Below are 24,357 nucleotides of genomic sequence, written 5' to 3' on the forward strand. Positions count from 1 at the left end.
TTGACAACTCTTTTTTGGTGAGAATGTGCTAAGCAGTTTTTATATCGTGTTTATGCACAGTAAAAGGGCTTAGTAAACTCTAGATTAAGTATGACACTGTCCATATTAAAAAAACAATTCCCAGCCTATCAGAGAGTGGCTTTTCCCGCGCAATTTACAGTCGAGAGTTGTTGCGATATTTAGGCATGCATTCTACAAGAGTACATTTAAATACTGCCGAGGTATGACTTAAACTCAAGTGAACACGTCATTGCTATCAAAATGAAGGTAATGTAAGTAAACACACTTTTTGATGCTTGATGTACCTGAAAATATACAGTAAATCATATTCCTGATGTGGAAATGTCATGCTCTACTGTAAGCGGAGTGCTTTTCAGAGCTATTCTATGTCTGGAAGGTGTTGAGAAAGAGAAGTTTGAAATAGGAACTAACTGCGATGTTTATCTGCTGTGGTAGACAGAAATATTAAGCTACTGCCCAAGTAATTTCTTTTACATTCGGGAACGACAGTGTTTCTTTTGATCGTTATTTTTCAGCCCACAATAGTTATTTGTGAAGAATGTTATTTCAGCTGCAAAGCTCTACGACAAACCATACATGGATGTATATTACAGTGTTAAAAGAATAAAACAAAGGCGATTTTTAAAGGACCGATAGCTGTTTAAGATTTGATTTAAGACAGCAGTGCCATAAAAGCACTACTATATAGGAACAACTTCTTACCAGAGTGCAGGTCATGCGTAATTGAAGATGGCGTAAGCACCAATGTGTACATCACACTTTTGGCTATTCTTAAAAACCACTTCTGTTTCCGTTCTGGTGTGATGAGCATTCCTTACCATAAGTTCTTGAGTGTATCTGGTGGCAGCCTCGGGTCGGTGTAACCTGTTGATGCGTGAGTTCTGGCAACTTGCCCAAAATTAGACTAAACATTGCATTGGCATCTGATACATGGAAGATGTTATTCTATGTACTGTTATAGTAGATCAAGATGATCTGCTTTTTACAGTACTGATATATTTGAATCCTTGACAAAGAGTATAACGTACATGCTTTGCATAATGTTGGTGGGGTGTTATGTATGAACTGCGATTGATCTCATATTGTACAGTAATCCCTATTATAAAAGAAAGCTTGGGATACTTTGGTAGGGATACATTTCTAAACAACTGTTTAATATGGAAATATAATTTAAATTACTGTGTGGTTTCAGTCATAAAATTTGTAAGTACAGTTTTGGTTTAAATTTCAATGCACCTTCAAAACCAGTTAATGTTTTGAAGCATGTGAACCTTTAATTTATATTTTCCAAACCCAGACTTGCTATCACCTGGCTTGTGTGCCAGAATGAGAGAGAAACATTTACAATGCAAGATTGAGCTTTGGTGTGTCTTTGTAACTCGGAGACATACTTCACGCACACTGTCAGTGATTATCATGTTGAAATACAAAAGTGTAAAACCAAGAAACATGTTTAGCTGTGTTTTATGATAATATAGTTTTGTTTTTGTTGTGTATATAGTTGTTTAGCCCCAATTGATTTTTTTTTTTTTTTACACAGGTAACACTAAGAATAACATTCTCGTTTAAGCCACTCCTCTATTTTCCAATAATTGTGCTCATACATAACAGCAAATGGAATAAACAACATGTGAAAAAACAAGTTTCGCTTTACCTGTTCCTAGCAAAGTATAGGTGGTACGCATCATTATATAGAAGTAAAACTGAAAGTCTAAAGAACCAAAAAAATACACATTGAAATTAATAATTGTAATTTTCTGATATTATTACTAGAAAATTAGTACTGGTAGTTCACTTGTTCTGGCGCAAGTGTCTTCTCCTTTTAAAGTTGACCAGTGATTCTGACGTTTTGTTTACTTAACTCTTACAGTGACATTGATTTTTAAGTGAACTGGGCCTAAACCCTTGTTAACAAACACATAGGAATGACAAAAGAACCAACAACAGTTCAGAATCTTTGGTGCAATACAAATCATGCTTCGCTTTCCTAGTGACAGTATAAATTGCTACAGTAATCTGCTTGCAATATTTTAACTGGACCAGCAAACAGAATACTGTATAGAAGTCTTTGGCAGAATTCTTGTGCAGCTGTTCTTTTAGTACAGTGTACATGGAAATTTTTGATTGAATGGCACTTTCATTCATAAAGGCAACTTTCAGTCTACAATTAATGCAACTAGTTATGTTTTAACTGTTTTGATTTAGTTTCTTTTTTCACATAAGAAATGGTGATTATGTTCTTTACAATGAGTTGTTTCAAAGTTGTCTGGAAGTTGCCTTGGATTCATGACACTTTTGTATGTTTTGGACTTGTGTGTGTGTGTGTGTGTGTATCTTCTTCAGCTGTATAGAAAGAAAAGTAAACACAGTGCAATAAACTTGTTACTTTTCAAAAATTCTGTGGATGAGGTCAAGGTTGTGTCAGAATAGAATGTTCATTCCAAGAGGTTCCCAAGCTGATGGTTACTTAATCTTCTGTGGTTTGAGAACAACGCTGGAGTAAGACCTGACGCAAGAAAATGCAGTGCGGGAAATTCTTCTTGTGTCGATGTAATTGTTTTCAAGGCGCAGCGCCACTATTTTTGAATCATCAGTATTGAAGGCGTCACATATGGAATGCTCTTCAAAATTCCTGCGGGAAAAAATAAGAAAGGATTACTTTACAGTCATTCACTTCAGAGTTGTTAAAATATCTCTACGGAAGTACTATTTTTATAAATCATAATCATTGTTAATCTGTGTTCCTAGTAGACAATTCCAGTGCAGGTTTTTGTTCCAATCAATCCCTAAAAGTGAATTCCCTGTTACATTAAAATACAGTGCACTGGACTATGAACAGAGGTGTATGTTAAAACAAACATAAATGGTAGTCTCTCAAGGTCTTTATAAACACTGGTTTCGTTTATTTTGTTTCAGTTATGTTTTATAGGTGTTTATCAGAAACCCCTAAGTTATAATACCAGTCCGCTCAAAACTCTTTCTAAAGGCTTTCTTTCCTGAATACCTTATTTTGTTATCGTTCAGTCTCAGGAAGCGCAGCGATTTCATCTTGTTGATTCCAAGTGGCACAGCTGTCAGCTCGTTGTGATCCAGAAACAGTTCTATGAGTGAGTGGAAGGCTCCAAAGAAAGACACTGGGTCTATCCCATCGTTACTCAGCTTATTGAAGGAGAGGTACAGGTACTCAATCCCTGGCTCCATGTGGGCAAACACAAACCCTGGGATCCTCTCAATCGGATTCCCCACCAGGACCAGATGCAGCAGAGATTTGGGCAGGAAGGAAGGCACATGGAACAGCTGGTTGTGAGAGAGATCGATGGATTCCAAGTTCCTTTAATGAAAGAAAAATGAACGTATTTTAGTGCATGCAGTTACCATATAATGTACTGCAGTTAAAGGAAGTAGATGGAAAAGCAGCTTGAAGTCTGTTTAAGGTGTGTGTGTGCACGTGTGTGTAATATATATATATATATATATATATATATATATATATATATATATATATATATATATATATATATATATATATATATATATACACAACGTGATTGCACTAATGTGGTTGTCTTTTTATAATAAATATTCATCTGTATTTTGTTATTTTTTTAATAAAATGCAGCACTCTTTTAGACTATTAGGAAAGGTAAATGATAATAATTAATATAATATATATAATTTCCAACGCTCCCATCAAAGTGAGGGTCAGTTTTGAAAGACAGAAGAAAAATATTGATTCTTATAAGAATGTTGTTAATTAATTTATTGCGACAGTATCCGGTTGGAAGAACTGCTGGATGTTTGGATTTCAGCCAGTCTAAACACCATGGTGCTGCTACCAGTTACTGTGGAGGATTGACAGGCTGCAGGAATTTAAAATGTAGAAGCTGACCAGCAGTTGTGGTAGCTTTTGGTTACAGTTAATGTTATGTCTTTGTCATTTTCATTAGTAGCTGGTGACAGAAAGGCTTACTTCAGAAAAAAATAAATTTTACTGATTTTCAGGACCTTTTAGGAAAGACAGTGAGTGTTCATGAAGCTACATATACATAAATCAGCAGTGTATATGTGTGTGTGTGTGTATATATTCTATCCCTACAATAGCATATGTTATGTTACTGTAATTGTAATAAATATTGCTTAATGGATACTACAGTGTAACTACATGTAGTTAATCTACCCATGTTTGAAAAGTGTATCCCGAGTGTTTTCATGGTTTCTGCATAATACTACATATGAGTTCCAAGCTCCTAATCGTTTTGACATGCAGAAAATAGGCAGACATTCAAGAATGAGAGTTTAGCCATTTGGTTTCCTCCAAATAAATCAAAGCCAACATCAAAGAATGACAATGTTAGGTTTAGAGATCAAAGAGGGAAAATTATATTTAATAATAAGCAATCTAACGAGCTATGCCAAGAAAAGAACTGCTTACTCATGATTGATCCAGGCCTGAGGTGCTAGCCTTGACTCGTCTAGTTTGTTGTGCCTTAGTGAGATGATATTTAGCTTTCTGCTGTTATTGAAGGCAGCTTCTGATATTTCTTCTATCAGATTGTTTTCAAGGTAAAGCTCCTGCAAAAAACAAACAAACAGGAAAGTTAATACAGTAAAGCCTTGATTGTCCGAACTCTGGTTATCTGAACCCCTCTTGATAACCTGTCTGTGCAGTGCTCTTCTGCCCTGTTGTCATAGAAAACATGTAATTCAGCCCTCAATTACAATTTACAGAGCAGTGCAGGACTGTGCGTTCTGTATATGAAGGTGAAGGGGTTATATTATATGTATTTGTTAGACGGTGTCTTGATCAGGCAAGTCATATACATAATCAGTTCTATTATCTGAACACCCCCTGGTCTCAGTTAGTTCAGAAACAGAGGTTTTACTGTAATAAATAGTGTTATATTAATAACCTTAACCTTTTTATAAGTGTGTAAATTCTACGTTTATAGTTTACTGAATATTTTTTTGCAAAAACCTGCTGTACATACGTTTTATGTATGTCTGAGAAATGTCACTGGTAAGTAACACTGCAGCGATCCTATGGTTTACCACGGCTAACGTTAGCTGTGTGCTTTTATAAACGTTCATTAGTGGTAACATTTCAGTTTGAATAACCTGTGTGGGTATAACTCAGCACTGTCCTGGCTGTTAAACGTTTATCAATTTGCACCAGGTTTTGATTTTACCGTCGCTGGTGCACACAGGTCAGATAAGACTGCTGTTGAAAACGTACCTTTCAAGCACCCCGTTGTTTGCGATTTATCCATCGAGTTTGTCTTGTCAGTGTCCTGCTGTGCTCCTCATATCTTACCTCTAACAACTCAGGGAGTCCCTGAGGGACTGTCCGGAAGTGGTTTCTACCAAGCCTCAAGTAAGTAAGGCGCGTCAGTGGCTTGAAAGCTGAGGGATTGACGGTTCCTTCACTGAGAATATTTCCTTCCAGCTCCAGGGTAACAAGGTTGTTCAAATCTGTTTTTAAAAAAAGAAAAAAAAAAAAAAACATGGATTTTTTGTTTGCTTTTTCATTTAAGATCAGTAACATTATTGCTTTGAAAACATTTCACATTCATTTTAGTTTTTTAAATAAAGAATTTTCATGAGAAAATACCTTGGAAATTATCTTCGTCTATGATCTGGAGGACATTCTCGTTTATTTTGAGCTCTTCCAGTGTGGGAGGCAGCGCCTGAGGGATTTGTGCAAGCATGTTTGCATCCATGTAGAGACGTGTTAACCTTTTAAGGTTCTTTTTAAAAAAAAAAAAAAAAAAAAAAATCAACATTGCAGTAGATTGTTCCTGCTATATCTGCATACATAATTGTAGTCTAAGTGAGTAACATATTGCAGTTTTACAATATTTGTTAAGTTATAACCATACGCATTGAAAATGCTGTCTAGTTTTTAGCATTGCATCAGTAGAAATTCCGAGCTGTTTCTGACCGTTTGATAGGCTAATAAATTGAGTGCTTTGAAGTCACTATAGTCCTATCATGCTTCTCTTTGAAGCCTGTTTGTTTTTGTCTCTTCTGATTTGGCCCTATTAAAAGGTTTGCAGATGTTTTCAAGTTTAAACAACAAAGCCAGCAGCAACTGTAGAAGGTAGATTAAGTTTTTTTTTTAAATTATTTTGTATTTTCTACTGTTCTGTTTTTTTTGTTATTTGGTACTTTTTAAAAGCTGCTAGAAGTATAGCAGAGCCACAATTCAAATGTAATGCTAGGGTAAATTCCAAAAGCCACTTAGACTGGGCAGCAAAGCAGAGCACAGCTAATTTGTTTGTTTGCTTTTTCATGAAACCTAAGCACTGTACTTTGGACTATTCATTTTCAAACAAAGCACATGCATTGGTTATTGTAAAAGTAATCTGCAGATAATTATAGTTTAACTGTAGCCATTGTGGTGATATGCACACATGTTATTTAATGGTACTGTTGCAGTATGCAATGGTTGGCTTTAGTGTGAGACCAGTTGCTTAAGACAGGATGAAGCTTAGTTGTTTGTAAGCTCAAAGACTGGCATTTACAATACGTTGATCAGCGGTGCTTCACATTTGAAGAGCTTGTCCTTTCTTGTAATCACACAGACTGTAGCAGGTTTTGCATCATGCATTAGCAGTGGACATTTATACTGATACTAAAAAATATGTTAAACCCAACACAGGCAGTTAAACAAACACACACAAGTGAACCAACCAACCCTTGTGTTGTATTTCTGCAATATCTGACTCTTATTTTTTTTTTTTTGTTCCATAACATTTCTTCCAACAGTTCTCATTTGCCATGACGGTTCGTTCATTTTGGCATGTGGGTATTTTTTTTATGTTTTGAAATGCTATGGCATAGTAAAAGTCTTTTCTGCTCTTATTATATATTTAAATATTATTGTAAAACTGTAGTTGAAAAAGTCAGTCTGCAATAAATAAATAAAAAATCCCATGATTTAGTATAGTTTGTATGATGCAGTTTGGTATTGTTTTCCTCAATACGATGTATACTAAGTTAGTAATGGGTATTTCTATGAATTCAACGAGGGAGTAAGCAGACACTAAATTTCACTGCTTACTGTGAAGGCTTGTGGATCAATGCCAGCAGACGTGATCTTGTTTTTTCCAAGGTCAATCCGTTCCAGGTTAGGAATCCCATTGAATGCTGCTGCAGGAATCGTAGTGATGGAGTTCCCTGGAAGACGCATAGATTGCTGTTACAATTACTCTGAGAAAATAGATGTTATTTTAATCAATAACATGCTATATATGAAACAATATAATTTAATCAACTACAAAGCCTATTATATGAGGATCTAGGACCATGCAGAGTTAAGCCGATACAAATAGGAAAAAAAGTTTAACTTTTTCCAGTAGGTTCTCGTGATCTACTGTAGCTGGAGGAACCGATTTAACAGTATTGAAAGGATCATCTAGTATGGATTCAACCCCAGCTCCTTAGCCTTTAAAACAAACATTTAATCAATGAGCTAAAGGAACTACTACCTCAGCAGGGATTATTTTTATTAAACCATGTGCAAGACATCAACCAATCACAGGTTATGGATTTGTCAAAATTCAAGCGCATCTCAAGCTTTGTACAGATGTCAAAGTATCAATTCAAATAAACCACTGGTTGTTCAGTTTGATACACAGGTTAAATTGGACCCATATTTCACCCATTTTTCTATTATTTGGAGAGGGTGCATTTTAGTTGGCTAGTTTTCCTAGCTAAAATCATAAGAGTACATTGTTATGACGATTTAATGTACACATTTTTCCATAGAAATTTAAAGAAGATGTTTCCATTCTGAACACCTTTCCAGCACTAAAAGAAGCATGGGACAGCGTTACAGTCATGAAGTAGTTTTCCACTTGTAACCTTCCTGCATCTGTTTTTATTTTAAGTTTCTGAGCGCTAAATGTGTTGGCTAATCTAGCGTGACTTAATTAGGTGTGGCTTGCAGGAAGAGTCTATAAAATGATCTTTTTTCTGTTGCTGTGCCAATTTGAAATGGAATAGGTTAAAAAGAGATCAGCGCCAAGCAAATGTAATATAAATACAGGACAAATAAGAGAAATTGTAAAAAGTGTGTGTGTTTAAATATATATATATATATGTGTGTGTGTGTGTGTGTGTATATGTATATATATATATATATATATATATATATATACAACACACACACACACACACCTACCTCGGGGCAGTGGCAAGTTCACACAAATGCTGCTTGCTCCTTAGACAATGAAGGGATTTTCGGGTGGGTACAACTTAAAGGTATTATTTTTTCACTCTTATCAGGACCTGTTTTGAATGTGCTTACCTTCAAGATTGAGGTTCTTGAGCTGTGGGTCTACCAGTGGAGGTATGCTGGTGAGTTTGGCATTACTGCAGCTGAGTGTGATGTCAGAGATAACGCAGCCAGGAGGGAGGGACGGGGTGCCTTCTGGAGCAGCAGGATGAGGAGGTGGCAGGGGAATGGGGAGGCTGTTTGGCATTTTGAAAACGTCACCTCTAAGGAAGTCATCTTCCACCTGTTCCACTTCTTTCTCTTCTGCCTCTTCTTCCTCTTCCATTATTCTTTCCCGCTCTTTTTGTTCTCTTTCTAAAATCCTTCTCTCAGCATCCCGTTTTCTTTCTTCCTCCTGCCTGCTCTCCTTTTGCTTTTGCCTTTTCTCCCTCTCCTCTTCCTCCAGCTTGCTCCTGATTTTGTCCTCCTCTTTCCTCCTTTCCTCTTCCTCTCTCTGCTTCTCTTCTTCCTCTTCCATACGCGATCGGATCTCTTCTTCTTCGCGGCGGCGCTCTTCGAACAGCTGCTTCTGCTTTTCCTCTTGCAGCTTCTTCTTCTCCTTCCTCCTCCTCTTGCGCTCCTGGTCCCTCTTCCGTAGCCGCTCCTCCTCCTCCTGTAGCTCCTCCTCTTCCTGCTGCAGCAGCTGCTCGATCTCTGCCTGGCTCTTGGGGGGTGCCGACTCCAGCACACTCGGATCGTTGGGTTCTGAGGAATCGCCAGAAATTTCAGGACTGTCATGAACTGATTCTGTGTTCATCACGGAATGTTAGGATGATCATGATAGCGGAGATAAGACATGAATGACACAAAGGGAAAGACAGAGAGAGATTGTTAGTGTGGTAAAACACAAGGCCTAGGTTACAGCAATGTTCCCTTCAAGTCTTCTAGATTACATGCCAGTGTTAAAGTTTTTCACTTGATCTAAAATGTCTTTTATTGTTGTTTTGTACTAAAATATGAATTTTGAAGATTTTTACTTCAAGGGAACACAGCATTGAAAGGTTTTACACACATAAATGGATTGTATATGATAGTGTAGTCAGAAAGAAAAGACTTGGGTTGAATTGGTCTGATGAAGTTCTTCCTTGATACAGAGAACAGTAATAAATGTCGCTTTTTTTGAGCGATTTGTAGTTGTTAAATAAAAAAATTGTTCCTAGTGTGTTAGCATTATTTTTCCTCTTTCATCAGCAAAATATCATTCATCTACGAACATGTTTTAAATAACCTTCACTCCAAGACCCTCATCTGTGTTTTTTATTACATCTGATCACTATCATCCCTTGTTATCTTCCCTCTCTAAAACCACACTGGCTTAAAGTGCAGCTCATTCAGAACTCTTTTGCCAAAATGAATAAACAAAGTAGATGCCTGCCAAATCCTCTATCCTCCATGTGCTACCCATCACCTGCCGTGAAACACATATTAGAAGATCCAGACTGCCATCTCTAAAGTGTATGTACGTGTAACAGGGTAGAGGCTGGGTGCAAACCGGCAACCAAACGCATCGCAAATGAGCATCTCAGCCACACACATGGATACACTATCCTAAAGCTTGCATTCAGTGGCTATTGCCCCTTTGACATAAACCCTCACTCCCTCCCTGTGGAAATTTGAAATGTACCCTGCTGTGAATCTGGCTGGAGGCATGTGTCCACGTACACTTGCAGTCAAAAATGCTTTTCGTTGTATTTCCTAAATAAAAACAGTGACGCTTCGCTAAGTCCACAGTTGCATCCTCAACCCACAGGCCTGTGTTGCCAAAGAACATGCTTGTTGTGTGTAGGCTGTAAGTAAAGGATATTGGAATGAAAATTATGTTGTTAGTAAATGTTGGCTTCATGCCATATAGTTAGAAACAACCATGCAATAGGGATTAGGCTACTTGCATGTATTTTTGGTTAACACAATCCACAGATTATATTGTCTCAAAACCAATTGGCTGGGCATGGAGAATCAACTTACCTTTCATGCTGGATGGTTACGTTTAATAAGTTTCCTTTGAAGGTAACTGTATTTAAAAGGCAGCTGCGGTTCCTGGCATGGCTCTGAACTGACCTCAATGAGGCAACTGTGGGTCAGTTACTAAGAGTGGAAAAATGGAAGCCTGTGCCAGCTGAGCACCAGTAAGCAGAAACCTCAGTGGATAAAGATGCGGTATTGACATGGATTGTAAGTGATGTACTTGGCAGATGATTTGGGATAGTGCAGTAAAAACTGACGTAACCTGTGGTGAAGTGTGCGCAGGAGGATTACAACGTTAATGCACGTCCTTTTTAATGAATTGTAATTTTTTTTTCCCTTGATGTAAACAACATATTTGCTACAATTTTCCAAGACAACAAATTATTCCTAAAGCAGCTTCAGCACAATAATGACATGACTGCCCCCCCCCCTTAAGCCACTTTAGGAGGTTTTTTGTACATCAGCAAAAATCTCAGTTTCCATGTAAGTGTGTGTTTCCCCCTGCACCAGGAAGAAATGCCCTTTATTAAAATAAAGATTTGTCTAAAGTGCAAAAACGCTGCAGTAAGATGAAAACCATATTTGCCTTTGATGTATCCAAAGACTTCATACAGTGCTCATATTTGTGGGATGTGTTTCTAATTTAATGTGCACATTTTTTTACATATGGAGCTGGGCAAAAAGTCTTTGCATCATTCTAGGATTACGAATGTAATATCTTCAAATGGCAACCCTAAAGTGTTTTTTAATTATTATTATTATTATTATTATTATTATTATTATTATTATTATTATTATTATTATTATTATTATTATCTGCCCTGTCAAAAATAATTACATAATAAGAATTTTACTGAAATGGTGTGGCAATACAGAAGCCCTGCTGCTATAAACTGTGTGAGAATCCAAGGTTGGCAAGGATGGGGTTAAAGCTGTCCCTGCCAGCAATCACAGTTGTGGCCGTTCCCCTGTTAGGTAATTGATGCTAATTGGGGAGTGGCCACATGTATAAAAGTAAGGAGAACTCCTTTGTTTGAGAGTTGGTGAGTGTTTGAGTGGGTAACTGTGTTGAGGTAGTGAAGGCGAATGCCCAGCCTGCGTCTTCTTGTTTTGTTTGAGCATTTTATTTTGAACCCTGTGCCTGTTTTATTTGTTCCAGTGTTTTGTTTGTTGGTTTGATAAACGTGCGTAACATCCCTTTAAATGCAACTTCATATCTCTGAGCCTCTCTTCTGTCTATACCTTGGGTCACAGCGCTATCCTGCCACAAGTGCAGACTCCGTTACCTACCCAAACAGTCACCTAACATTAACTCTCAAACAAAGGATTTCTCCTTCCTTTTTTTACATGTAGCCACTCCCCAATTAGCATCAATTACCTAATTGGAGAATGGCCACACCTGTGATTGCTGGCAGGGACAGCTTTGACCTCATCCCTGCCAACCTTGCATTCCCACACACACACTCTTTACAGCAGCAGGGCTTCTGCTCTGCCACAGACAACAGTTGGGTTCAAAATTAGAACCGAACGTGACTGAAATGGAGTATTCTGTATATTTATAGCATGCACATCAATTTTCGTTATATTATTACTTAAGATTCATGTTTGAAATACAAGATTTGAAATTACTTCCAGCAGACGATAAATGTATTTTGTATTTGTCTGTTTTTACTCCTAGGAAATCATCATAACATTTACATCTCTGAAGTTAAATGTAGTTTGCATTGTTATGTGGACAAGTTTAAACACTTTTTTTCTTGTATGCGTGTAGAATTTTTATTTTATCTGATTCTTGTCTACAGGTTATATTATTCCCAGATTTCTGACTTTGAGATCTAAGATAATGCAGCATTATAAAAGCCGATTTCACTGTCTCAGGCGAACTGAACAAGTTTGCAATTTTTAAGCCAACATCTAAGGCTTATCAAAGGCTTATTTTAAAATGATAGTGAAAAATAAACTGGAGCACCTGTAAGTAATAATAAACTGCATATGTCCTCTGTTAACTATAAGTGCTTATTTCAAAACAAACATGTTGCTTGTGGGCACAGAGTATGAAGCTCTTGTTACTTAAACATTGTAAAAAATTCAGCATTGAACTCAGAGTAGGAAAATACCAATGTCACTGCAGATGAGACAGCATTCCCCTGCAGGCTTCACTCTGATTGGACAGGAGAGAGGCAGGCATTTAATTTCATCACAGGCTATGTTTCCGTTTGAACACAGGCAGGTGACGCAGGGTTTTGGGGACCAGGCAGCATTGTTGAACATTGTGATGCCACCGAAAGTAGTGCACTGTCCTTTCTTTCCTGAAAAGAAACAAATCATATAACAGATTTTTTTTTTTGGATGGAATCTGAGAATCAAGAAGCAAGTTCTATATCCCTGAGTGAGATTAGCACTTTGTATGGGACCTGCAGGGGACAGTGGTAGAAGGAATAGCAAGTCCATTATGGCATTGGGATTAGGGTTTGGGTGGGAGTTAGTGGTAATTTCACTTAGTTTGGAGACTCGGGTGCTCTGTGCATAAACATTCGGCTCATAGTTGACGGTTCGTCCCATTCCGAAGAACAACATTCATATATTTTGGAAGAAACAACAAATATTTTGTACTTGTCTTGGTTGTTTAGAATCTGGATGCGGTGTGCAGATTTAAACGGCTAGTGCAGTCTGTGGAGAGCTGCTTGTTGTTGGTCATAAAAGAGGTTGTGTTGCAGAGCATATCTGACCCTACAGTAAAGTAGAGCAGCTTTTAGACCAGCAGCAATCAATCGGGTGCTAATCTGCATGAAGAGAGCGTTGACTTTACAGTGGACACTGTCAGTTTCACGAAGCTGGAAATGAGAATGGATTGATTTTAAATCACAGCTGATGCATTGATGGCATCGGGCTTCTACCACCGCCTAGTAGAGCTAAATTGTTTTCCAATTCATTTTCACTACACATTTACAATACAGACGTCTATTTTTCAAGTACCACAACAATCTTTTAAAATCGGTGAAAGAGACCCTTCAAGCAGTTGCTGGCGTAAGTCTTTACTTCATCACTACATAACACTTTTAAATTGTTTGTTTTCTACAGTGCATGATTTCACTTGCATTACTATTTCCTTGAACAATCAGTGGTTGTTCATGGAAGCAATTTAGAAAGTCATTGACAGTTTCAGTAACAAATGTTTTCAGTGAAACATGGGTCAGATAGTTGGATTGTTTACTTTAAGAAATCTGTTTGTTTTTCAAGCTAAAATTAATTTTCATATGCCATACAGCTGAAAAAATGTCAAGCGTTATTTAGTAGTACAGAGGCCAGGAAACATCAATTGTTTTCTGTTTATATTCACTTGAGAGCTTTGGACACTAGATTTAGACAGATTTTGATTCAGTCGTCTTTCTGTACCATTTATTTTGTTGAAATTACAAAGGATGATATTTTGAAAAATGACCTGTAATTACAATTATTAGATAGTGATTTCATATTATTTGATTTCATTTCTGGATGCTTTGGTACTATGTGAAAATTGTAGGTGTTCATATTTCATATAAAAAAAATAGTGTGTTCATTTTGTTCAAAAAAGATACAGATTCCACACATTATGACACTGTAGCAGAATAAATATTTATGTGTAATTTGTGCTGTATATTTCTACATCAGACGCTCAAATACTGTAGTTTGATTTCTCTGCTGAATATGGTTGTAAAAATAAGTGCAGAAACTCTTACCCCAGTATCGTTGCAGTAGGACAGTGCAGAAACTCTTACCCACCCTTGCTTTTCCCATAGTTTACCCAGATTTTGTCATGTTTTTTATGCTTCACTGTACCTCACTATTCTTAACAGTGCTAACCTCTGCTTTACCATGCTTTCACTGTGTTTTATTACACTTCGCTATGACTTTTACCGGGGTAGCATTTTTTAAGGGAACCCATACAAAAAAACAAATGCAATTAAACTGTGTATGTTAAGACTTTTAAGACCATATTGGAAATGTCCATGTAAAGGCAAGATACTTTTACACACATCTTCAATTGGACAAACGGAAACGTGTTTTTATAAATGTACAGCATACTGACCTGGTACGACATTATAGTTTGACTCAAACTCGTTCACACCCTTGTAGGAGTCGATAAAGATAGTCAAGTCATCCTCTCCTTTGACCACAGGGACGTTGCCTAGCAGTACAGGTGTATCAGATGGCCTCTGCTTTTGCTGTCTTCCTATCACTTGCTTTTGTCCTCTTTTCTTTCCTGTTGCTGGTGGATTGCTTTCATCTTGTGCAAAGGCAAAACTCAGGTTGGCGAGTAACACCAGAACAAGCAGAGTCCTGGCCTTCATGCTGGAGATGGAATAACCTGGTACTGTACTTTTAGACACTAGAGACAGGAGAGAAAAGGAAGGTGTCTTCAGAGTGACATGCTAGATATACTCGGGTCTTAATATCTAGTTGTTACAACAAACATTCTCCTAATAATAGGTCTCAGAAAATAAATAGCATGGCACAGAGTTGCCACCTTCTGTCTACATTGATATGAATCCTTAAAGACCAGGTTTCATAGTTTGCTGTGTTTTCTTTCTTAAATGCTTCAATTGTCTGTAGGATAAAATTAAGTGATGTGTGCGTGTGTACCTGTTTCTTTATTTTGTATGATGCTTTCATTTTTAATTGACCTGCACAACAATACTCTGAAGTACACTTCTTTATTAAATTGTTCTTAAGTGCTAGAGGGGACAAAACAAATTGTATTGGTGTTTATTTGGCAATGTCTCCTTATGCAAGACTGGATGAATTGTGATATTTACCAGTAACCAGAAAGTACTTTTCTCTCTAGTTTGACCGAAACATAAAACGTCATTCATATCTAATACGGCTTTATATTGGCTGTACCAGTTATCTAATGTGAGGCTTAAAGTGAACATTTCCAACAATGACAAAAACCTTTTCTGGCTACAAATTGCATCAAACAACATTTAAGTTTACCTTGGTTTAGTTTTGCCTTTCACTTTACCTTGTACACGACATAGAATTATTCATAGCTTCAGCGGTTCTTTTATCAGTTCTAAATGCAAATAGTTTTTGTTTTTTAAAAGTCAATCAAACGTTCTAATAGAAAGGAAGTACATCTCACAATGAAACCCAGGGAATAGTATTTACTATTCTGGTAAAGTGCACTGTTTTTCTTTTGTTTGTTTGTTTTTTTTAAGCAGAATGTATTACAGCATTTCTTCTGTTTTTGCAATGGTTGTTTTAATTTTATATTACCTGAGCGAATTACTATTTTTGAATTTTTTATTTTTATTTTTGTGGTTCAAATTGTAGTCTTATTATTTTAAATAACATCCTAGTTTAATTCTTCTTGTTTGTATAGGTGTGCCCAAAATTATAGTTTTCTTAGACTCTGCATCATAAATTATACTCTGCATAAATACATTTTTTTATTTCTAGGAAGCTATATAGCGTAGGCCTGGGGATGCTCCCAGAGCCCCTGGCAACACATTAGAATCAAACTAAATGGACGTTTATTATGACTGGGTACCCTTCTGAAAAGTGTGCTTCATCTCCGAAGCAAAACAAGATGCAGTTGTTTCTCATTCTGAGATTTGAAACTGTCTCTCTGCTGAAACATTTAGCTGTTTAAACTAAGGCCTGCTGGACAAGTCAGCTTAACCACAAGATACCGCCTTAGGTGCTCAGACTTGCAGGATTTTAAGACAAATCAACAGAGCAATAAACAGTGCAGGACAGTAGGACCAGGGTTCTTAGTTTCACGCTCAATGCAGACTGCATTGCATTGGCAACAAGTAATAAGTAAGGCCATAATGTGAGATTCTGATTTCCATTTCTCCTTATGTTAAAGACCAATTCGAGTTTTGAGAAGCAGAAGAACCAAAACACATGAGATAACATGTAATCGTAAAAAGCAGTTGACGTTTTCCATCTAGTTAGGATATACTGTTTGCAGTGATGAGGCTGGCAGGCAAAAATCATTCGGCAGTATTATTTATCACAGTGCCAGTCATTGAAGTTGGCCTTCCACCCCCAGTACAAGAGAGTGCCACTTAAACATTGGTTCTAGACTGTGTTCTTGGCTTCATAAAAGGGTTCTGTGTAATTTCCCCACATTAGACCTACAAAAGCATACAGTACACGTTTATAACGATCCATGTGGTACGGAACAGAAAAGCCATAGCATTTGTTGTTTTTTTATATATATATATATATATATATATATATATATATATATATATATATATATATATATAATATATATATATATAAGTGATTTAGCAGTGATTTAGAGGACAAATCTCAAACCCCTGTGCACTAGAGCGGACATTTTGAAAAGAGCTTTGAAACAGACTTTAAAATTATAAGTGGGAAACCTTGTCAGGATGTTCACAGTGAAAAGAAATAACTACAGGTACAGTTGTAGCAACATGTGGGGACGAACACACTATTTTTTGGTCATGTTTTGCCACACCTGAGATTACAAACAAGCAGTAAATGTTGATTATCACCATCCCCCTTAGAAAAGTTTGCCACAGTAAATTTGCATGTCATTTCTCAGTTTTCCCAAGCTTTTCTCATGGTAAAGCTATGCATTTCCCATAGTTTACTATGGTATGCCACATTTCACAATGCTTTATTACAATTTGTTTTTACTATGGTAAACTTTTATAAAGGTCATTGCTGCATCACCATTATGAAGTGCTGTTTTCGTTTTTAGTACTGCATATTTCTATTTCGTTTCCAGGTACTAAAAACATTGAGGTTTACTGTCTACCTCAGACTTGTGTTTCTGTCCTTTCTATGTCCCCACCATTGGTTTCTTTTTGCCTCTTTTTTCTTTTGTCTCCAGGATGCACCCTGCTGTGTGTCTGCCATGTGCAATGGTATAAAGCGTAACGAATCCTGCCAATGCCAAGAGATTAGAAATGAGCTTTTGTTTTTACCAGTTTTTGATGTCTTTCACTCCCAGGTCTTCCTTGAAAACACCACCTACATCAAATATAAAACACAAAATGCTATTAATAGCAATGTCTAATTACAAGAGAAGTATAAACACGAACTAGCCACAGATTTTTAAATTCTTTCAAACCAGAACAGTTGCTCGCTACTCAGAGCCAAAATGAGCGTCTAACAGCATTGTGTGCCAAAACAAGCTCTGGTTATATTGTCAGATGGAATTTATACATTCCCACTTTTAAAGCAGGGACTTTAGCTGGAAAAACAAAACAAAGAAAAATCATGCATATTTCAGTTCTTGATTTTTTTCCGTGCTCAACAGCACAACTTAAACAACAAACAACCCCAAATTACCTTGCAGAGCAACTTGATTGTTAAAACGCCTTGGTGCCGTGCCATGAAATGTTTCCACGGGGAAAAAAGAAAGAGCATCAGTCTGACATCTTTATCTCTGAGCAGGAGGAGGAAGGAAAGTTCAAACACGTCCTGATGACTCCTGCTGATGTCTGCGGAATAATCTAGGCCCCTGGGGGTCTGAACCGTGTGGTTTATTTCAAAGTGGTTCAGGGAGTGCTACCAAGAAAACTGAAACAGAAGAAGAAAGAAAGAAAAAAACAGTAGGAAAGTGTTATTCTGCAGCTGGTCCTCAGGATCACATGGCTCAGCTGGAAAATATATTTTAAAAAATTCAGTATTAGTTTATGGGGGGTTGTTTTTGAGTGCCGTGAGAAACACTAGCCTCTAGCAGTGCTTTCATTTTCACTGTGAACACTTTCTTTGGAGAAGAGGAAGCCAGGTGGTCGGAATCCATTTTAATTTTAATTTTGTCATTCCCTATGGGACCACATCTGTCAAAAAAAAAAAATCTAAGCAGATTTCACTGACTTTAACAAACCTGCACACAATTTGTAATTGTACTCCACATAAAATCTAACTTTTTTTTATTATGGAAAATACAGTGTATAAAATCAAATTTATGAAAAGGTTCATTATGTCCTGATGTCTAACTCTGACATGTAACTCTTTTTGCAGCTGAAGCAAAGTTAGCAAACAGAAGTTATTAGTATGTTAGTTCTAAAAAAGGGCATGGTACTTTACCAGTAGTTCGTTGTCAGAATGCAAAGCCAAATGTTTCTCCTTATCCCTAAGTTTCCTCAGACCGCGGGGGCTTGATACAAGTAGACAGCTGCTGTGCTTCAGCAGTGACAAATGTTTTTAGCAAATGGTGCTGCAATCTCTAAGCAAAACCTTTCCTCAGAAACTTTGAAGTTAGTGTTTTAAACCCACATAATCTGAAAGGTCAGTTGCAGTAAAGGATTGTGGGATGTGTCACTGGTGCAGTTTGTCTTTTTCTCTGCCATAATTACTAGGCAGCGCACGTGCTGGTCACAGCAACCAGACGAACAAGTGCCACCTTGCTTCTTATTGAGAAGCGTAGATGAGGACGTCTCTGACATGGAATTCTCACAAAGATGCATAAAAAAAACTTTAACTTATTTTATCACCTGGCTATATACTGTAAGAATCTTTAAGATCAAGAGGGTCCTCCTGAAATTTGAAGCGATGCCCTCAGGCCAACGCTGCATTGTACCAAAGTAGACTCTCTAATTTCAGTGGGAGTGTACAGTGATATTTAAGGGTTCTGTAGTGCGGTTTTAGACATTTAAATGTACAAAGACTTTTACAGCAGCTTTTTGTCAAGTAGCTAGTATGTGCAATGTGTTTTTTTTTGTTTTTTTTCCCTGTTGTTTTCACGAAAGGTGTGATTTTAAATGCTGCAGAGTTATTCACACAGCAATTGGACCGTAACACTGTAGCGGTGCAGGACCTTTTGGCATTCAAACACCCAGTAACATCTCGTTTCCTAGGGTGCACATTCACAAGTTACAAATTATATGTACATTGCACGTCATTAAACCATTAATTGATTCCTGTTTCTGTTTAAGAAAGCTTGAAAGCCGACTAAGCATGCTTCATTTATCAGTCTAATTTAGGCTGTAAGTTCTGCAAATTATTATTTTAGCTTGAACCATGAGCAATTACAACCTTTTTAAAAAGTGCATTATATACTGCATAGTGACTTATGGAAAGTGTGTGTATTATTATTATTATTATTATTAGTAGTAGTATTATTTTTTTTTTTTTTTTTTTCAATTTTATTTTTTATTTATTATTTAAATGTATTCCTGTTTTGTATTCCACTCACACACTCACATGTTACTGTCGATAAATTTATAATAAATTTGGTTCTTAGACATCTGACTTTCCAGGCTATATTCCTGGCACTGTTACTAGGGTATTTATTGCATGCGTGTAAAACATTCCATTCACAGATAAAGCAATATTATGGGGAAAAAATGGTTTTATACATTATATTAAGATGTATTTATTCTCCAGTCTTCAAAAGAAAATTAAAACAACCAGTGAACTACAATGGCGAAGAAATGGTTCCGTTAATATTGGGCATGTGGTTAAGTAGCTGAATCAAAAACAGATAATAAAATGCACATTGAAATGAGGGGTGGTGGGGGTAGAATTGCCTACCAGCAGTCCTAATTGAGGAAATGCCTTGGTGTTTCTTTTACTGTGTGTACGCTTCTATTTATACTGCAGGCTCCTTAAGCTGGCACTAAACCCCTTGAGTTGGAAAATATATAACACCCCCCCCCCCCCCCCACCAGGCCAGAGTAGAATATTCCTGATCCTGACCCAACCCAGAGTGTGAATGATTTCCACACCATACAGTGTGCCTGGTGAGTCCAGTAACCAGCCACGTCTGCCCCTGCTGTTCCAACTTGGTTTACAGATGAATGTTTCATAATTCAAGCTCTTGAAATTGAGCAGGATTGGTTAAAGATGTGTTAATGAAGCTTCAGCTTAATCAGCTTTAAAATTCACAGCGAGTAATCACTAATGTGTGTATTTAACCGAGCTGGGGTAGAAAGGGAGGCTTGGTGGTTAACTGGTTAAAGAAACAAGTCACTTAACCTCCTTGTGCTCTGTCCTTCGGATGAGACTTAAAACAAATAAGGTCCTATTGGAAGTGACACTGCAGCAACAATTGTTGATACATAGCTCACCCACTGGTCTATAAGTCACTTTGGATAAAGGTGTCTGCTAAATGACATTAATAATAATAATAATAATAATAATAAACATGACAATGTGAGCTTTCCCCACATTGCTCAAGAAAACCCCTGAATCTGTCCCAGAGAGGCCTTCCTCTTAAGAAAAAGCATTTTAGTCTCTGCCCATCCAATCTTACTGTATGTCGAGGTTCTGGGGATTCAAAGCTTTAAACGAAACAGCAGTTCTGCATTCTCTTCTTGATTGTCCTCTATATAAATAAGCAATTTCTTGACATTGAATCAACTCCTTCTTTAAAATGCCAGCCAGTAAGCCTGTGTGGCCTAAATGGATTTCATATGTGTCTTTATGTGGTCGTGGAAGTTAAACTAAAGTGTGCCAAAGTGTAGCTTTATCTTTAAAAACAAAACAAAAAAAACATGCTCAGTGAGAATAATTTACATGCAGCACTATAAATAATGTAGGGTTTCTATCACAGCTATGAAATCAATTGAATTATTTTTATTTTTTTTTGTTGAAGTTTAACATCAGTTCATGTTCAAGTTGTAAGGGTGGGAGAAACAGAGTGTGGCTGTGTTGACGCTGTCACAGGCCTACAGCAGTTAGCTGTTGGTGGTTAAATTGTGCCACCTTAAGTATTTTAATAACCCCAGCATGCTCAATGACTAACTGCAGGTAAAGAGTGAGCCTATCTACCACAACAGTGTTTAGGTGGGTGGAAACAGCCATTGAAGATTGGGAGGACCCTTTTTAATAACACATTCACCACACCCAGTATGTAATACAATGGTTTCACACCCAGTATGTAATAGAATGGGTTTCCTTTTATTGGTTTAGCTGTACTACACCTCTTCCCCTTTAAAATGAATAATAGTTAGGAAAATGTTGTGTTAGAGGGTATAGAATTATATTGAATCAATCGCCTCCTGCAACAAGCCATTGCATTCTTGCCAAGACTCGGTTTATAGATTGTTCCAGAGATCTGTGTGATTGGTGTGCAGCACTGTACAGATAGTACTGTTCTTGCACACCGTTTTGAAAAAAAAAAAAAAACTTTTAAATGTTTACATATTTTTTCTTTAGTTTTGAGTTTGTGGTGGTTGCAACCAGCAATCTGGCACTGAAACGTATTTATTTGTCGTACATGAATGTATGGTTTACTTTGTTAAATTATAGTTATTTTTTGGTGCAAATGCTAATTTTATCCAAAATATAGGTTTATGTGGGACCAGGTAGAAACCCGACGTTACACTAGTGAAGAAGGTGTTAGAGAGATCCAGCAAAGGGATGGTTTAGTGGAGCTGTCCACTGGTTTCTTATAGGTTCTGGGCTCCTTCTCAGGAAATAACGTTAGGATTTTATGAACAATTTACAAGAAGAGGCAGATTTTGTAAAACTGGCTTGTGCTATACTGTTGAATAATAGTTGGTATTGTACTTAAACCATGTGGGGTTTATTAAGAGCCCTATTTTTGTTGGATCAGACTGATTGATTGAAAAAGCATGTCAACACAAGGAAGGAAAAGACAGCAGGAATAGTAATAAAAATGCTCCTAATAGTGACTATTTTGGTAACAGTCCAGTCTCTCTTGAATGGGAAAACAGAAATGTGACATGCATGACACAAACACCTCTTTAACCGTATGATCAGTGGTCTTATTTTACTGCCCTTGATGGGACAAGTCTGCTTCTGTTTAGAACCACTTACATTTGGTATGCAATGGTCACCCACATAAATTCTTCACTTTTTTTAGCCAGGTACTGTATGAGATTTTGACTTGCGTTGGAATTTATTCAGGTCAATATCTGCTCTTAAAGGATGACACCCCATAATCACAGGGAGGTGGTTTCTGGATGAATAAGACTTTTACAATAGTTGGAAATATTCCAGGTAGGATAATGCAAGTTTATCTAAACAGCTTATTCCAAGATGTGGATGAGAGGGAAAGCATTCACATAGGGTTGGCATATGGAGTATTTATTTTAAATGCAGATGCACCTCTGCATACGGTGCTGTACGGTGTACAAACTAACTGTGCCAATGAAAATGTATATTCTGTAGAACAAGATCTTCACCTAGCTTTTCGAATTGAAATATACAGTATTCCGAAAACAGTGCCGCTTCATTAGAAAAACCTAGTTGTATTTTTCTAACTTTTGACAAATTTTTTAAGGTCAGGTCCCACATGTTTTGGAGTGCTGGGAATGGACTGGCCTTTTTTTAAATTTTTTTTTTATTTATTTTTACTATATTCAAGTACGTACTAAGCACGTGGTTCTCGTTCACTGATTATGTTCATTAGTGAATTACAACTGTGCTGTAATTCAGAGCAAGAACAGCATTTATTTTAAAAAGCTGATGGGTATTTTGTGAAGTGTAAAATATAAAATGAAGAACTAACGTGGCATTATTGGATTATTTTTTTTTTTTTTTTTAAAGATCAACCGCATTCTTGGCTGTATATCACACCCACTCAGCTACTACAATGATTAGTTTCCTCTATTTTCCAAAGCGACTTTGCTTTGGTCACCCCACGGCACTCATTTTGATCTTTGTCAGGTAACGGACTTGCGTCACATGGCTCGCCAGCACCTACTATTAGCTTGCTATACAAGTCTGCTTGGCACTGCATGCTTAAATTCAGAGATGCAATCTATCAGAATGTCAGAAAAATCAACGATGCAGGCTTTCATTATGTTTCAATTGTTTTTGATCCTCAGAGAAATGTAGTAATTTTAGTGATGAATGTGTTTGTTCTACTTTTTGCATTTGAGGAGGGAGAAATAGAAGAAAATAGAAGTTTGCCATTTTGGAATTGTTTTCGGAGTAGAACCCTGTTATGGTGCAGCCACTTTATATAATATTTTTTGAAAGCCCAGGTTGGTCTTGTGCTGTCCTATTGGTCAGTTTGCACTTGAGAGCCATAGCTGTTAGCTTGGCAAGGATATCAACTCAAATACAGTGTGCTTAGTTGCCATGGCTTGAGCAATAGCATCTTAGACTGCCAGCATATTGTATGTGCTGGTTGTGATCTGGTCTTATTGTTCACTCCAAAGCACTGCAGTAATTTCTTTGGCCATGATAAAAAAAAAAAGACACTGCATTACCTGCTGTTTAGTAAATGTATCTATTGTTAAAACGTAATTGTGATTTGAATGGATTTACAAATTTAACATTTAATGTTAAAAAGTAAAAAAATTATAATCTGGAAACAATGAAGTATCTCTCTGACGACAACCATCCATGCTGAAGACAAAAGGAGCAGATAGTGCAGAAGTGATGAAAGGTACTGGAGGATTAACTACATATTTCTCTGGCTGAATACTGTTTTAAGGAGAGAGGGATCCTAGTGTTTATTGTGCCTGCGCTAGACAGTTGAAAAAGAGAGTGGAATCAGACAGGTGGCTTATCTCTTCAACACAAAATGCTAATAAACCTATTTTCTCAACCCAAATGAGTGAAAATTACACAACTTCTGTCATTGTTTGTTTGCATTTTTTTTTTTTTCCAGAGATTCGACCCGTGTTAGTGTATGAATTTAAAAGCACTAGCTTTTGTCCAGGCTGGCTATTGGCAGGAATTAGACCCAGGGACAGAGAGCTGCAGTTTAAATGTGCATGTGCACATTTATTTAACAAAAGTAAACACAAAGCACAGGAACAAAGTAAGCACAGCAGCTGTCCAGGATCACCCGGTAGACTATGTTATTGTACACATTCATTAATGCAGCCACAGCACTGAGTGACAGAACACCAGCAGAAGCACACCTGATTCTGCCCATTGGTGTTAGTGTATGTCTCGTGCAGAAGTTATATTCAAATAGTGTACAACATTGACAACATTTAAAAATATTCATAAAGTATTGCTTTTTGTTTTTGCGTGAGCCTTTCTTGGGCACTGGAAGCATTAATGCATCTTCTTGTTTCTAGGCTTCAGTTCATTGTTCATTGCCCTTTTTTGTGTTTATTGTTTCTATTGACCTTAATTCTCTTGCAAGAGAATTAAAGCTACTCAGATAGCACAGATTTAAAACAGTTTCGGCTACAGCC

The 24,357-nt window shown here is 37.1% G+C and overlaps 2 protein-coding genes across 3 annotated transcripts in view; one reads left to right on the plus strand and one right to left on the minus strand.

Annotated features, from left to right (window-relative positions):
- LOC121298144 (centromere protein P) overlaps nucleotides 1-24,357 on the plus strand; it is a 77,939-nt gene that overhangs the window by 45,469 nt on the left and 8,113 nt on the right. The window lies entirely within an intron of this gene.
- Nucleotides 1,667-18,493, minus strand: LOC121298140 (extracellular matrix protein 2-like). 2 transcript variants are annotated; one of them, XM_041225007.1, is made up of 12 exons: nucleotides 18,320-18,493; nucleotides 17,576-17,806; nucleotides 17,209-17,254; nucleotides 14,331-14,630; nucleotides 12,379-12,570; nucleotides 8,330-9,043; nucleotides 7,082-7,197; nucleotides 5,630-5,765; nucleotides 5,333-5,490; nucleotides 4,454-4,593; nucleotides 3,026-3,352; nucleotides 1,667-2,653 (listed from the first exon to the last, which is right to left on the minus strand). In XM_041225007.1, the coding sequence occupies exons 4-12, from the start codon at nucleotides 14,590-14,592 to the stop codon at nucleotides 2,485-2,487; spliced, it is 2,214 nt and encodes a 737-aa protein (XP_041080941.1). In that variant the 5' UTR covers nucleotides 14,593-14,630; nucleotides 17,209-17,254; nucleotides 17,576-17,806; nucleotides 18,320-18,493; the 3' UTR covers nucleotides 1,667-2,484. The 2 variants fall into 2 exon arrangements, with proteins under 2 accessions (XP_041080941.1, XP_041080942.1); XM_041225008.1 differs by having other exon boundaries at nucleotides 8,330-9,001; nucleotides 18,320-18,492.

The sequence above is a fragment of the Polyodon spathula genome, chromosome 23 (assembly GCF_017654505.1).
Source record: "Polyodon spathula isolate WHYD16114869_AA chromosome 23, ASM1765450v1, whole genome shotgun sequence".
Classification (NCBI taxonomy): Eukaryota; Metazoa; Chordata; class Actinopteri; order Acipenseriformes; family Polyodontidae; genus Polyodon; species Polyodon spathula.